The sequence below is a fragment of the Neofelis nebulosa genome, chromosome 12 (assembly GCF_028018385.1).
Source record: "Neofelis nebulosa isolate mNeoNeb1 chromosome 12, mNeoNeb1.pri, whole genome shotgun sequence".
NCBI classification, from domain to species: Eukaryota; Metazoa; Chordata; class Mammalia; order Carnivora; family Felidae; genus Neofelis; species Neofelis nebulosa.
Genome location: NC_080793.1, coordinates 81,345,426 through 81,359,730, shown reverse-complemented (window position 1 = coordinate 81,359,730; position 14,305 = coordinate 81,345,426). Strand labels below are relative to the sequence as shown.

The window sequence follows — 14,305 nt, the reverse complement described above, 5'->3', positions numbered from 1 at the left end:
TGTTTATATTTAACCTGTATTTATTTATAGGTTATATAAATATTATATATATACATGTATATATTACAAAATATAAGTTAAAATAATAAAATATTAAAACTACATAAAAAACAAGTTATATATAACAGGTTATATATAATATATAATGGGAGATAGATAGATAGACAGATAGATCTCCTCCCTTCTTCCAAATCCGGGAAGATATGAGGTAGCACATATTACCTTAATTCTTCTATGTTACCACCTTTTTTCCTGAGCCCCTTTAACCCTTGGGTTAGCAAAAAACAAGCATCCCATTAAAATATATTTACAAATAGCTAAGTAATTGTTATTCTATCTTGAGATCCAGGTGTTCTACCCTTTGCTTAAAGACATAAAGTCTTCTACAAATGTCTGCAGATCTGGGCCCCCAGCCCAAATCCAAAATTCTCAGGAAAAAATTTCTGACCTGTGGTCCTACCATTCCCAGAGCCTCCTAGGAAGTATTAGATGACTTATTTCTTTCTTCATCCTTCAGTAAAAAGTGAATTACTACTCTGCTTTATAAGATAGAAGGATCAGGTTCATATTCTCAAATACGCTTGAAATCCAAAGGGTTGACAGATGCATTTATAATAATTTTTTATTTCCTTGGTGAGTACACACCACTTTCAGACAGACACATACACACGAAACTTAACTAAAACTATAGCTACAAAAAGGAGCTGAAAGCTTTTCGTTTTAATTCTAAAATTTCTTTTTTTTTTTTTTAAGTAGGCTTCGTGCTCAGTGTGGAGCCCAGTGTGAGACTTGAACTCACAACCCTGAGATCAAGACCTGAGCTGAGTTCAAGAGTTGGATGCTTAAACGACAGAGTCACCAAAGCACCTTGTAATTCTAGAATGTCTATAGCTTCCTAGGTATTGATAGGTTACTTAGTTTTAGCAGGCAATTCTGATTAGGAATAAAATGAAAGGGGGGCACCCGGGTGGCTCAGTTGGTTGAGCTTCCGACTTCAGCTCAGGTCATGATCCCAGGGTTCGTGGGTTCGAGCTCCATGTTGGGCTCTGTGCTGACAGCCTGGAGCCTGCTTCAGATTCTGTGTCTCCCTCTCTCTCTCTGTCCCTCTCCCACTCAGACTCTGTTTCTCTCCAAAATAAACATTTAAAAAAAATTTTTTAAAAAGAATAAAATGAAAGGAAAAAAGAAATTACATTTTAAACCATGTTTTCTTCTTTACTAGAGTTAATTCTCCATTTTTTCCTTGTCCTTCCCAGGACTTAGGCAAGAATAACATTTTTTTTTCCATATTGGAATGAGAAATCCCACAACAAAGAAGCTAATACTCCTTTAAAGTAAGTCAGGAGACTCCTTCCCATCTTCATCCCTCTGCCAGATTCCCTAATTTAGTAGAGATAATGACCCTGAGAGCAAAGAATAAATCCCCCTCTCAGGGGGCACAGCTGTCGCATGACAAGGAAACCTGGCCTAAGACTCAGGAAATATGGGTTCTCACGCCAACCATATCCCAACTATATTTAACCAAGGGCGAGTCGTACTATTTCTGTTGGACCCACTTTTCCACCTGTTTAATTAATTTGGAGCAGTGGAACCTTAAATAAAACTGTACGAGTCCATGGGGCACCAAAGTGGCTCAGTCCATTAAGCGTCTGACTCTGATCTCTGTTCAGGTCGTGACCTCACTGTTTGTGAGCTCGAGCTCTATGTCGGGCTCCATGTTAACAGTGCAGAGCCTGCATGGAATTCTTTCTCCCTCTCTCTCTGCCCCTCTCCCAGGCTTGCTCACATACGCTCTTTTTTCTCTCTCCAAATAAATAAACTTAAAAAAGTTTGTCTGAGTCCATGACTCCTAATGATTTTATTTTTCTTTTTTCCTAAAGGAAGGTCATGCCTTGGAAAGTATCGACCATGCTGAGGAGCAGAGGAGTACTCCTTGTGGAAGTGGTGCCATTAGGAGCTGGTTAGGAATCAGGCACCAGAGAGCATTCTGGCCTACCTGGGCATAGTTCCCGCTGCAGACCACTGCATTCCATTTGGTAATATTCACGCAGCTTGGGTGGCGGATCAGGTAATTGTCGATTCTTCCCACATACGCATCCTTGTATCCTGTCACAGAGCCGTCGATGTCATGGAATATGGAGTTCTTATCACCATCCAGCTCACAATCTTCAAACCAGGGGCCAGGCTTCCCAAAGAAGACATTCAGAGAGACCTGCCAGCAGTGAAAGACAAGGACATCACAAAATGAAGGCTTCTGCATTCCTGGCCAGCGTCCCCTGCAAGGATCCAACTGCATATCCCTTACAACTGCTTTGAGGTCAGAGCAGTTCTGAGTCACAGTTCATAGTTGTCAACCACAGCACCCAAAGTTTTCACTTAATTATGACATGGTTCGTTGGGGGTGGGGGTGGGGGGGTGGAAATTACAAAGCCTTGTGGAGTTCAAGTGGCAAATGTTAAAAATATAGCTGGTGTTTCCCTTTATCTTCCATTAAAAACTATGACCTGCTCTCCAGACAAAACTAACCTATGGTAAGAGAATCAGAACAGTTGTGGGGAAGGGAAATATGGAGCCATGCATATTTGTTAAAAATTATAAACCTGACACTTAGGATGTGAGCATGTCCCTGTATGCAAATTATACCTCGATTAAATAAAGTCTGTTATAAATTCTATCTTCTGAGTTAGTTCGTCATTTTATTTCACTCCAAATGCTTTAGTTCTTGTTCATTTGACTCCTTACACCCCCCCCCCCCCCCACCAAAAAACATGTACAGTTTCAAATCAAAACACAGGCCAAGTGTTGCCTTGGTATGCTGGGTGACCAATGAACTCACTCAAATCTGCTAGAAAGTGTATGTTACTTTCTCGTCAACATAGACCAAACCCAGCTCAGTAATTTTTATATCAGGTAGAGTTAATTTAAAGCTTTTATTAAACATGTAGTACACAACTGCGACGCAGGCTGCAGATTACATGTTTTATAGTCTTTAGCTGCTTCTTATTAGTGGTAAATTATTCATACTATTCAAGGGGTGCAGACACACCTTTTTTTTTTTTTGACAGAGAGAGAGAGCACAAGCAGGGTAGGAGTAGAGAGAGAGGATCCAAAGCAGGCTCTACACTGACAGCAGCAAGGCCGATAGGGGGGCTCAAATTCACCAACCCTGAGATCATGACCTGAGCCAAAGTCAGACACTTAACTGACTGAGTCACCCAGGTGCCCCATCATGCTCAGATGATTTAAAGTCAAACTGAACGTCTAAATGATAAGCAATTCAATGAAAAATCATTGACGTCTGGGACACGTGGCTGGCTCTAGGTTCTTAGTCGTAGGCTTTTTTTCTCATTTCCCTTGTACATCCTGTTGTTAAACCTAAGAGAAGTTTGGGCATGTTTCCCAGTTTTCAGGGAGCACAAATGTGGCAAACCATTCCCTTTACAAGCTGTTCCCAGGGCGTGAGCACCATCAGACCTCCTGGATGATGACCACCGCGTTTGCACGGCAGGGATGTTAGAAGTCAGAACTCCACAACCAACACAACACCTGATGAACTGTTTCTCAGAACGACTGTGTCATCGTCACTGCAGCTCCATGTATGGAGGTCTGTGTGCACAGCAGGTGAACACCCGGCCTCCACACTGGAGAGCTGCTCCAAAGACCGTCCTATTTATTCATGTGGGAAGCTACCTGCTAGTGTCGCCCTCCCTCTTCCCCTGCAGTCATGCGGTTGAAAAGAGAGCCAGCCAACCAAGCTGGCATCCCAATTTGCACCTGTGCCTCTGTTTCCTGCCTCAGCCATTCTGGAAAACCAGATACAGGCTTTGGTAAACTATCTCATGTTCTATTTTAAACCAGGCTACCACAGAGTCAGCCCACGGACGTGAATGAGAGAGGCATGAGCCACTTCCCAGTCGTGGCCGCCTGTGGAAGCGGCGAGCGAGATGGTCTGAGACCCAATCTCCACGTACCAAGGTCATTTTGGAACTGGCAAGATGGTGGAGGGAGAGGTACGTAACCTTACTGTCCTGTGTACTGACGGTACAGGGGTCACCGATGAAACTACTAAGAAAACAAACGATTCCTGTGGGCCACTGTACTGCAAACAATGATTTCTCAGTCTTCTTTGCAGTCTTCGTAAAAACCTTCTGACAGTTTTTATCCATATTTGCTTTATACCACCCCAGGACTTCTGCTCTTCCCCATCCTTTTATCCTGTTTCCCCAAAAGAATAAGCCCCAGACAAGTAGAATACCAGGCAGAACTCAAATCACTTCATAGATGATCACAACGAACTTCCCCAAATCCTCTGGTTCCTATGAAACCCTACCATCCTCAGTCCCGCGCTATCACTTTAAGACACTGTCCCTGGGGCGCCTGGGTGGCCCAGTCGGTTAAGCGTCTGACTTTAGCCAGGTCACGATCTCGCGGTCTGTGAGTTTGAGCCCCGCGTCGGGCTCTGTGCTGACGGCTCGGAGCCTGGAGCCTGTTTCTGATTCTGTGTCTCCCTCTCTCTCTGCCCCTCCCCCGTTCATGCTCTGTCTCTCTCTGTCCCAAAAATAAATTAAAAAAAAAAGTTGAAAAAAAATTAAAAAAAAAAAAAAAAAAAAAAAAAAAGACACTGTCCCTTTCGAGATATCACTTGAACGTCAAAAATACCCCTGGTCACATGGGATCTCTGTTCTCACCTTGAACTCAACGGGACAGCCTGCATGGAATGAGGAGTCTCTTTTGCATGTATTTCTCCTCCCAGCTGTAAAGACTCGTACGAACACTTGGTTCGTGTGTTTGTCTCTGGGGATGCGCTACCCCTCTTGCTCCTGTCGTGGTCACCACATAGGTACCGTAAGAACATACTTACGTGTGGACCGAACTTCACAAGGGAGATGTTATTCCTGGGAGTTATCTGCCAGGGATTCTTCACAAGGAAGCCGATAGCACTGGTGTACCTATCTGGAGTTGGCACATATTTTTTGAAAGTGCACCTGGTTAGATGAATGGGCCCGTCATAAATCTGAAAGCCTCTAATTGGGAACGTCCTGTTGAAATACAAGATTGTGTTTAATATGCATGGGCTCATCCCTGCACCGGCACGTCACTTACAAGTTTGTTTTATAAACACTGTTGAATATCTCATACACGCTAAGCACAATTCTAGGATACAGCGGTACCATGACAAAATCCCCGAGCAAAACGGTGGAAAAGGCAAACAGAAAAACAAGGATAATTTCAGGCAGTGAGTGTTGTGCAGGCAGAGACACGGTAATACAATAGGTTGGGTAGAAGAGAGATGCTGTTTTGGACAGAACGGAGGCCTCTCTGAAGAGGTGATTTTTGCTTCCTTGAATCAACTCAGTCAAGACCTTTTATTTGGGAACTCCTATACTTCGGTTTTGGTTCCAAAATCTCTGGCAGGAGAATAAAAGACCAATCTGTGCTTTCACAGAGAGAACCTCCTTTCAAGCCACTAAATGATAGTAATAAGATGAAATGATACACTTAAAAGCATAAAAGTGTAAATCCTCAAGGCTTACTATGTCAAAGGGGTTGGCTGGATTGAGAAATTTGGTTTATTCATTTTCCTCCTTTCTGTTCAAACACAAACTCCTTAACCTACTAATCATATATCATTAATTATAATTAAGGTACAAAACCCATAATATTCTGGATCCCTTAGGTTTCTCCCCCTGTTAAATTCTTTAACGGCACTGCAGAGGATTCCTACAGCAACATCAGTTTACAACTTGGCAGTGTTTTACAGTAAAAACATACATGCCAGCAAGAAAATGAAGTAGCCTGCTTAAAAATCTATGCACCTTGATGAACGTCTAAGGATATATCCCAAAATGGCTCTCTCTCATAGAAAAAATTGTAAAGATACAGTAAAATAAACACTGCATCCACTGACCAAGGAGGACTCTTTGTTTTAGAAAATCTTCCTTCATGAAGAAGCGATAAGAATTTTGAAACAAATCTGAAGGCCACATCGAATCAAAATTTTGTACACCTGAAACTAACATAATATTGTATGTCAACTATACTTCAATTAAAAAAGAAAAATGGAGGGGGTGGCACCTGGGTGGCTCAGTCGATTGAGCGTCCAACTCTTGATTTTGGCTTCGCTCATGATCTCACAGTTGTGAGATCGAGTTCCATGGCGGGCTCCACGCTGGTGGTGGGGCCTGCTTAAGATTCTCTCTGCCCCTCTCCTTCCTTTGCCCCCTCCCCCACTCATGAGTGTGCGCTCTCTCTCAAAAAAGAAAAAGGAAAAAGAAAAAGAGAGAGAGAGAAAAAAGAAAAAGAAAAACACTAGAGGCCAATGTCAAGTGAAAAGAATGGAACTGGGCACCATCATACTGTAGCCAAACGCTAGCCGATATATAGCTATTTTTCGTTACACATTAGAAGAGACAGCTACAGCCCAATCTTGACAGGCACATCACAGCGATGAAGGCAGACAAACAGGGTTTGAATCCCACCTCAGCTACTTTTAGTAAGCTCCTCATTTATAAAGCAGGATAATGACAGTACCTACCTCACTGGGCTTTGCGAGGATTAAGTGAAGAATAAAGTATTTAGAACGGGGCCTGACACATGGCAAGCACTTAATAAACGTTAGCTATTAAAAATCCACGAAGTTTCTTCCCTCATGGCTTCCACAGTCTGACTAACAGGAGGGCTACACAGAGCGTAGCTTATAAGGGCATTCAGGATTTCCCAACAACAAGCAAAGGGGGAGTGGAACCAAGCTCACTCTTTGCCAGAGGCTAGTAAAAGCCCTTTTGCCAACACTCACCGCGCTGCCCCTCAAAGTGAGCAGTCTGTGTGGCCCATCCCCCTGACCCGTCCTAGCCCAATGCCCACCTACAGTGTATAACTTTAAGGGAACTGATGCTTGATGAATTCTGGCAGCGGGTCCAACATGAGACCTTCAGAACAGGAGTTGTTCTCTGTTTTTCTCACAAGTAAAATGAGGACAATTCCAAACTGGGTCTCAGAACCGAGGTATGGGTTAATTACTTACTAGTTCCCTAAAAGCTCTAAAGTATCTTTCTGGTGCTAAGTACTATTTTAATGACTCTGTGATTATTTTGACAGAAAACATGCCAAAAGTCTACTCTGTACAGCTGAAACACTGGTAATTACACAGCCGTGGTTCGGTTTTGAGTCAGCTTTGGCATCTATCAACTCTTATTTTCTAGGACTTTTTTCAATAAGTTATTTCCTTTTTCCAGTGGCTATTTCTGCAAACCCACCTCACAAATTGAGGCAAGAGTGACCTAACGTCATAGTTTACAGTTTGGCCACTTTCTGTGGCTCAAGAAAGAAGAAAACAAAAAAGTCAGCAGCTTATATAAGGCCTTAAGCAAGAAATGAAAAACAAGATAGTTTCCTTCGTTAATTAATAATGAAATCTAAAGTGCTTGATAGTTAATGCTCCAAAATTCCAGAGTCTACCCAGCTGTAATAGTAATGATATAATAATAATAATAATAATAATAATAGTAATAATAATAAGATAAGGTGGGGAAAACCATCACAGAGAGAACCAATGCACCCAGGATTATTGCAGAAACTTCCGATAAGGGTTAGGTTTTCATTTATTGTTCAAATTTAACAGTCTACTGCTAAAGCAATGCTTACCTGTTCCTAGGTAGGGTCCGAGGCTTCTGGTCTATTCCTCCAGTGCCTACATATTTGTTCTGACCACCCTGAAAGCCATAATTCCTGCTCTCCCCAACAAAGAGAGATTCGGATACCTCCTGGCTGGAACCTTCATCACTGGGGAAGCTTCCATCACTGTTAAAATGAGAATAACCATTACCTCCCACCTCCAGGAAATTTAAATTGGCCCTCAAATCCAGACACGCCATAACTTAAAAGCTAAAAATTTGCAAAACAGATAGGAGCTTTTTCTAATGCATATTATCAAGTCATCAAAAAGTCCTTCTAAGCTGTGAACATACCTCGTATAAATCAATACATGGTTTGCACATGAAACAGGTGACATTTCATTTAACAGCAACAATTGATTATTTTAGTCTGCAACAACAGTATTGTACATGGGGGATGAACTTGCCCTGAGTTTAACAGTTAGATGACAGTCATATTTAAGACAGTACCCAAGTAACTCTTGTCTGGAGAAAAATATGTAACATTAAAAGTTCGGTTCTTAAAGATCACTGCAAAATAAGACCAGGTTCTAAGAAAGAAAATATTTAAATATTTTTTTAATGTTTATTTATGTTTGAGAGGAGGTGGGGTGGGGAGATACAGAATCTCAAGCAGGCTCCAGGCTCTGAGCTGTCAGTCCAGAGCCCGATGCGGGGCTCAAACTCACCGGCTGTGAGATCATGACTGAGCTGAAGTCGGACACTTAACTTAACCGACTGAGCCACCCAGGTGCCCCTAAGAAAGAAGATATTTAATATGCTCCCAACTTTTCTTCCCTTCCTCTCAAGTGCTTTCTCCTAAGCAAAAAAATATGACAGGCCAATCCTTCTACAGAATTCCAGCTATATTAACCTATGACTTTGGTGCGAATTCAATTAATTAAGAAAAATGTATTTTGGCCCTCTAGTGGTATCAGGAAGTGGGTGCTGTTTTGTTTGTTTTTTCAACTGCCAACATAATGATAGAACAATCCATGTGTGATCAAACCCACCCCTCCCCCGAAACACACACACACACACACACACACACACACACACAAAACCAGGGCTGTTTTACCTTACAGCTTTGAAATAATCAGATAAGTATTTTAAAAACAATTACAAACCTGGCAAAGGTCAGTCCTATTCCATTATCTGCAAATCTATGAGAAAAGAGAATAAAAGAACATTTAATTTATCACCTCATGTAAGAGATAATTTCTCTCAATATTTAATTTTTGGGAAAATCCAGGAGGTTCCAATAATGTTTACTCCCCAAGACCACAAGAAAATGTTTCACTTCCCAATAACTTAAAGCACACACTCCAGTGAAGGTAGCGTTGCTGATTACCGGCCACATGACCTTGGGTAAGGCATTCGCCTTGACTCTCTCTCAGTTTTCTCACCTAGAAGTTGAACCAAGAACATAACCTTCCTCAATGGATACTTGAGGGCATTGAACATACTAATTAATGCCAACCCTTTAGGACAGTGCCTGTACACAGTAACCAGCACACAAGTGTGAGCTATATTATTTTTATGACTATTTTTGAAAACAATTAGGTCATGGGATTCTCTTCCAATTTTTCAACATTAATACCCAAGCTATTTCTACAGATTTAATACAAAACTAATTTTTTGCATGATGAAAGTCAGAGGTGACAGTAAAATGCCAAGAAGCTAATGTCAGTGCCAGTCGGGAAAAAAACATGTTTTTCTAGACTCTTGAACACCAAATCTTAGCTCAACATACATCAGACTTCTAAAATTATGCAAACGGGAAAAAATTAAGATGCTTACTGCCTCAAGTCATATTAAGCCATAAGTCAACAGACTTAGTAAGGTGGAATTCACGACTTGTATTTGTAATGGCAGTGGGAGAGCAACAGAAAAACTTCTGAGTTTCCAAAAGGAAGGGGAAAAAATCCAGGTAGTTTCAAAATCTTTATTTAGCTCTCTGACATAGATGATACTTGTTATATAAAGTTAAATCCGCAACTCCTGTTCAATCTCATCAAAAAACTCTCGTGTCACCAGATGAGTTCAATTCCAATAAAAGCAACAGAAAGAATGATTCCAAACATTTGCTGCCTATGAGCGCGAGCAAACACTTCCTCAGAGCTCACCCCGTCTGTTAGTAATAATAGTAATATGATTCCAGGGGTGCCCGCTGGCTCAGGTAGGAGAGCGGGGTCGTGAGGTCCAGCCCCACATTGAGTGTAGAGATTACTAAACATAAATAAATTTTTAAAAATAATAATAATATAATTCCAGAAACTATCACTGTATTTTCAGCACACTGGGTTGTTTAAAATTGCCTTAAAAAAATAAACATATAGGTACCATCAGATAATGACTTTGTAGAGAATACCTACGCTGAATTCTGAACGACAATGTCTCCCCCTCTGACCCAAGCTCCATTGTCATTATTTTTAAAAGAAATGAGCCTGTCAATTAAAGCAGCAACACGTGGCTTTTCAGGGTCCGCATCCTGATGAGGCCTAAACCTTGGAGTTTAAAAAAAAAAAAAGAAGAAGAAGAAAAAGGACTTTTTAAACAAGCATTGGAAATCATTTATTTTACAATTGTAAGCTTAAGTGTCAGAAGGCAGGATTTACATATGACCAAGACAAACAAAATCTTAATGCACAATTTACAACTTAATTATTTGTATTTCAGATACTGGAAAAAAAATTACATTTATTTATAGAAGTTTCCCAAGAACTGCTTTCATATTTTCTTATTGTTTTAAAGCAACTTACATTATAGAAGAGGACACTACAGAACATTCTAAGCACTAAAACCATTTCAAAACAAATAAATAAACAAAAACCTCAGACTAGGAAATCTGGTATGTTTTCACAAATTCTTAACTACATGGCACAAATATAAACACACTGAATAAATTCATCAGGTATTTTAACATACATATATGCAAACTAGAGTATTAATTGAGTTGTGTGCTAGTGAGATGTTTTAGATACAGAGATAAAACTAGTTCAATATTTAAAATGCCTAAATTTAAAACAGAGTGTATTTAATTAACTTGTTAATTACAAAGACTGAATTTTACTTCTTCTTTCTCTTCCTTCTACAACACTTACAAGGACCTTAATGAAAAGGTCAAAAAAATTGGTGTCAAACCACTATACAAATCAAATAAATAATTCTATAAAGCCACCTGGTTTTTAAATGTTTGTTTATTGAAAGAGAGAGAGAGAGAGAGAGAGAGAGAGAGAGAGAATCCTAAGCAGACTCCATGCTGTCAGCACAGAGGCCAACAAGGGGCTCAAACTCATGAACCATGAGATCATGACCTAAGCCGAAATCAAGAGTAGGACACTCAACTGACGGAGCCACCCAGGCGTCCCAAGGCCACCTATTTTTTAAAAAAGATCATTTGTATCTTAATTTTTACAAAGCTGGGGGGGGGTGGGGATGGGGGAGAAACAACTAGATAATTTTCCAAAAACCAATTCAGCAGGCTGAGATTTTCAAACCATGCAGTCAGGAAATACCATGTGTACAAATGCCATTACCATAGTTGCTGGCACAGTAGATGCTATCATGGGAGAAGACGACATGCACAGAAAACAGCAAGTGAGAAGGTCCTTAGGCATGAGTGAGCTTGGCCAAGGAACAAACAAATTGGCTGGAGAGTAAGAAGCATGGGGCAGAGGACAGAGAAGTGAGCATATGCCAGGCAATGTGAGGGCCTAGGGAGAGCAGGACACAAGGCAGGTGATGGTCAAAGAGTACAAAGTTTTAGTTATACAATATAAATAAATTCTAGAGGTCTACCATACAGCACAGTGCCTTAGCTAATAATACTCTATTGTGCACTTAAAATTTGCTAAGCCAATAGATCTTAGGGTAAATGTTCTTACCACAAAAACATAAAAAATATTCTTAAATTTTTTTAATGATAACAATAAAGGAAGGTGAGAAAACTTTGGGAGATGATGGCTATGTATATGACCTTGATGGTGGTGATGGTTTCGTGGGTGTATACCTATCCCCAAACTCCCTGAGATGTATACATTAAATAGACACAGGTTTTTAGATGGTAGTCATACCTCAATAAAGCAGGTGGAGGGAGGGAGGGAGGGAGGGAGGGAGGGAGAGAGAGAGAGAGAGAGAGAGAGAGAGAGAGAGAGAGAGAGGGAGGGAGGGAGGGAGACGGACAGTCTTCAGAAACATGGAATCAAGAAGTGATACAACTGATTTCACTTTTTTCTTATAAACTGGTCACTCACTGCTACTTGGTGAAAGGACTGTAGAGAATGGACCATAGGAGACCAGTCTGGAAGCTTTATACCTGTCCTTAGATTGTGTACATGACCCCTTACACTAAAGAGCTCTGACCTAATAGGTGAAATGTCTGACTCTGGGCCATCACCCACTCTCTGGTAATTGCGGTTGCTGCCAAACAGCTTTGCAGTCATTACGCAGTATCAAGCAGATGGAAGAGTTCTGGAAAGAAGACTACACAATGTTCTACAAGAAAGTTAAAAAAAGAAAAAAAAGGATCCTAAAGTAACACTGATTCTCTGCTGTAGCCATCTCACCTTTTCTGAAATTCCAATCCATATACATCAATTGTTGACTGCTTGCTTGGATACCCTTTATTTCTAACCTCTTTCCCACTTGATCTGTAGGCGATAGCTAACTTTCCCAATTTTTCACCATCCTCATTCACGAGCTTTCAGCACACTTTCCAACCTCCCTTAATTGGCCTTGGCCTTAAATACTACCTGGTTTCTGTGCTCTTTCATTCCCTTAGACGAAACGTCCCAATCTGACACCAAGAGCTTTCTTGGGTTACAATTTCCCTTCTTTGGATGCCTATAATTTCACATCTTGAAGACACACGAAAAGGCTCATCTGATTAACTGTTGAGTCAACTTTCCCTTTGTTGTATAGACTAAATATCTTCTGGATCCCATGAGCCTTATGTTTAATTCATGGGCTGGTTTATTACTCATTGTGTTAGTGTTTTATCATTCTTACTCATGTCTGGACTGTACGAATGTACGTGGGCATATTCTACACATGAGTTTATACAAAATTAAATATATACACCAACTGCCAAATGTCTTATTCATCTTCCATAATCAGTTCTTTCCAGTAACAACTTCTAAATGGAGTCTAATTCTCACTATGTATGCATTTATAAACTGGTAAGACAAATAATGAAGAGCAGAGGAAAAATTACCATTATCATAATATACACACATACCCAGTAAAGAACTTCTCAGGCCATTATGGATAAATTGTTTTACTGTCAAGCCTGATTAAAGCACCAATGAATTTCTGAAATATATTTTCTCATTCATCCATTCATACACACACACAATTTTTTAAGGCAGGGAAGAGAAACTCAATTGTGTTGTGTTTAAGCATTTTTCTGTTAATACTAAGCAAAGTACACATTACTAGTTCTACCAGTTAAAATAAACTCTTAAAAAGCAGCCGTGTCCTGTCAGCAAAGATTTCTTTGTTTTGCAAGTTAATATCCTCTTCTTGGTTCATAGTCCACTGTCATCTCTATGCTTCTTTTTCTTTTAAAGTTTATCTCCTATCTTCCCATTTCATATCTTGCTTAGCTATTAGGTGTCCAGTAACTTGTGTTTTATTTAAATAACGTCCAGAGTTTCCTGGTTTCTCAAATGTCATCTGATCATTGCTTTAAAATATTTCAGGCTCAACTTGACCTTTAAGTAGTTCTGATGAGTAATTTTACTAACTGTACTTTCTCCAGTTTTCTCCTGGCCTCGTGCCTTATTACTGGGTCGCAAAGATCTTGCCTCACACTTAAGTGGACTTACCAACCTACAGTGAGGATCCTATCTTATTCCCTTGTGAACAGTAGGGCCTGGTGTCTTTTTCTTAAATATCTATCAAAAGAGCCTATTAAACCTAGCACCCTTTAGAAACTAGAAGTTGGTGGGGTGCCTGGGTGGACCAGTCTGCTAAGTGTCCAACTTTAGCTCAGGTCATGATCTTGCAGTCTGTGAGTTTGAGCCCTGTGTCGTTCTCTGTGCTGACAGCTCAGAGCCTGGAGCCTGCTTCAGATTACGTCTGTCTGTCTGTCTGTCTCTCTCTCTGCCCCTTCCCCGCTTGCACTCTGTCTTTCTCAAAAATAAACAAACATTAAATTAAAATAATAATAATAATAATAATAATAATAAAGAAACTAAGTTGGTCAATCAACTTGAAGGATAGGAAAAAAACACGTACGCAGTTTCTGCTGAATAGGACTTTAAGTTGCCATCTTTTCCAGAAACTTTTATTTCCATTGGAGACATGTTATTTATTTTGGCTCTTATAGAGCACATAGAAGAACTCTGTTGAAATGTTCTCCCTATCCCAACCACATTTTGCGGTTACAAAGGGGGGCAACATAGAGCCCAGAGACGATGGGACTCTGAGACTACAAACAACTGAACCAAACTAGCTTGCTCATCAAGTTCAAGACCTTTCTCTGTGAAATACATTTCAATGCAATGTTCCATTTTGACCACTAACAATAAATTCGATAGGCCTTGGTTTTCAGGAATTACACCAAAATGTCTTAGCTTGTTTTTCAATGAATCATGTTCTATGTTAGGCCAAATGTAGACCCTGTTTTCAACACCTCTCTCTCCTTTTTC

At 40.3% G+C, this 14,305-nt stretch overlaps 1 protein-coding gene across 3 annotated transcripts in view; it reads right to left on the bottom strand.

Annotated features, from left to right (window-relative positions):
- Positions 1 to 14,305, bottom strand: part of CEMIP2 (cell migration inducing hyaluronidase 2) — an 86,367-nt gene that overhangs the window by 22,018 nt on the left and 50,044 nt on the right. For all 3 annotated transcript variants that reach the window (XM_058695707.1, XM_058695706.1, XM_058695708.1), the window contains exons 13-17: positions 10,028 to 10,159; positions 8,780 to 8,815; positions 7,645 to 7,800; positions 4,862 to 5,039; positions 1,997 to 2,212 (exon numbers count right to left, since the gene is read on the bottom strand). In XM_058695707.1, coding sequence (XP_058551690.1) covers positions 1,997 to 2,212; positions 4,862 to 5,039; positions 7,645 to 7,800; positions 8,780 to 8,815; positions 10,028 to 10,159 — 718 coding nt within the window. The remainder of the gene's footprint in view (positions 1 to 1,996; positions 2,213 to 4,861; positions 5,040 to 7,644; positions 7,801 to 8,779; positions 8,816 to 10,027; positions 10,160 to 14,305) is intronic.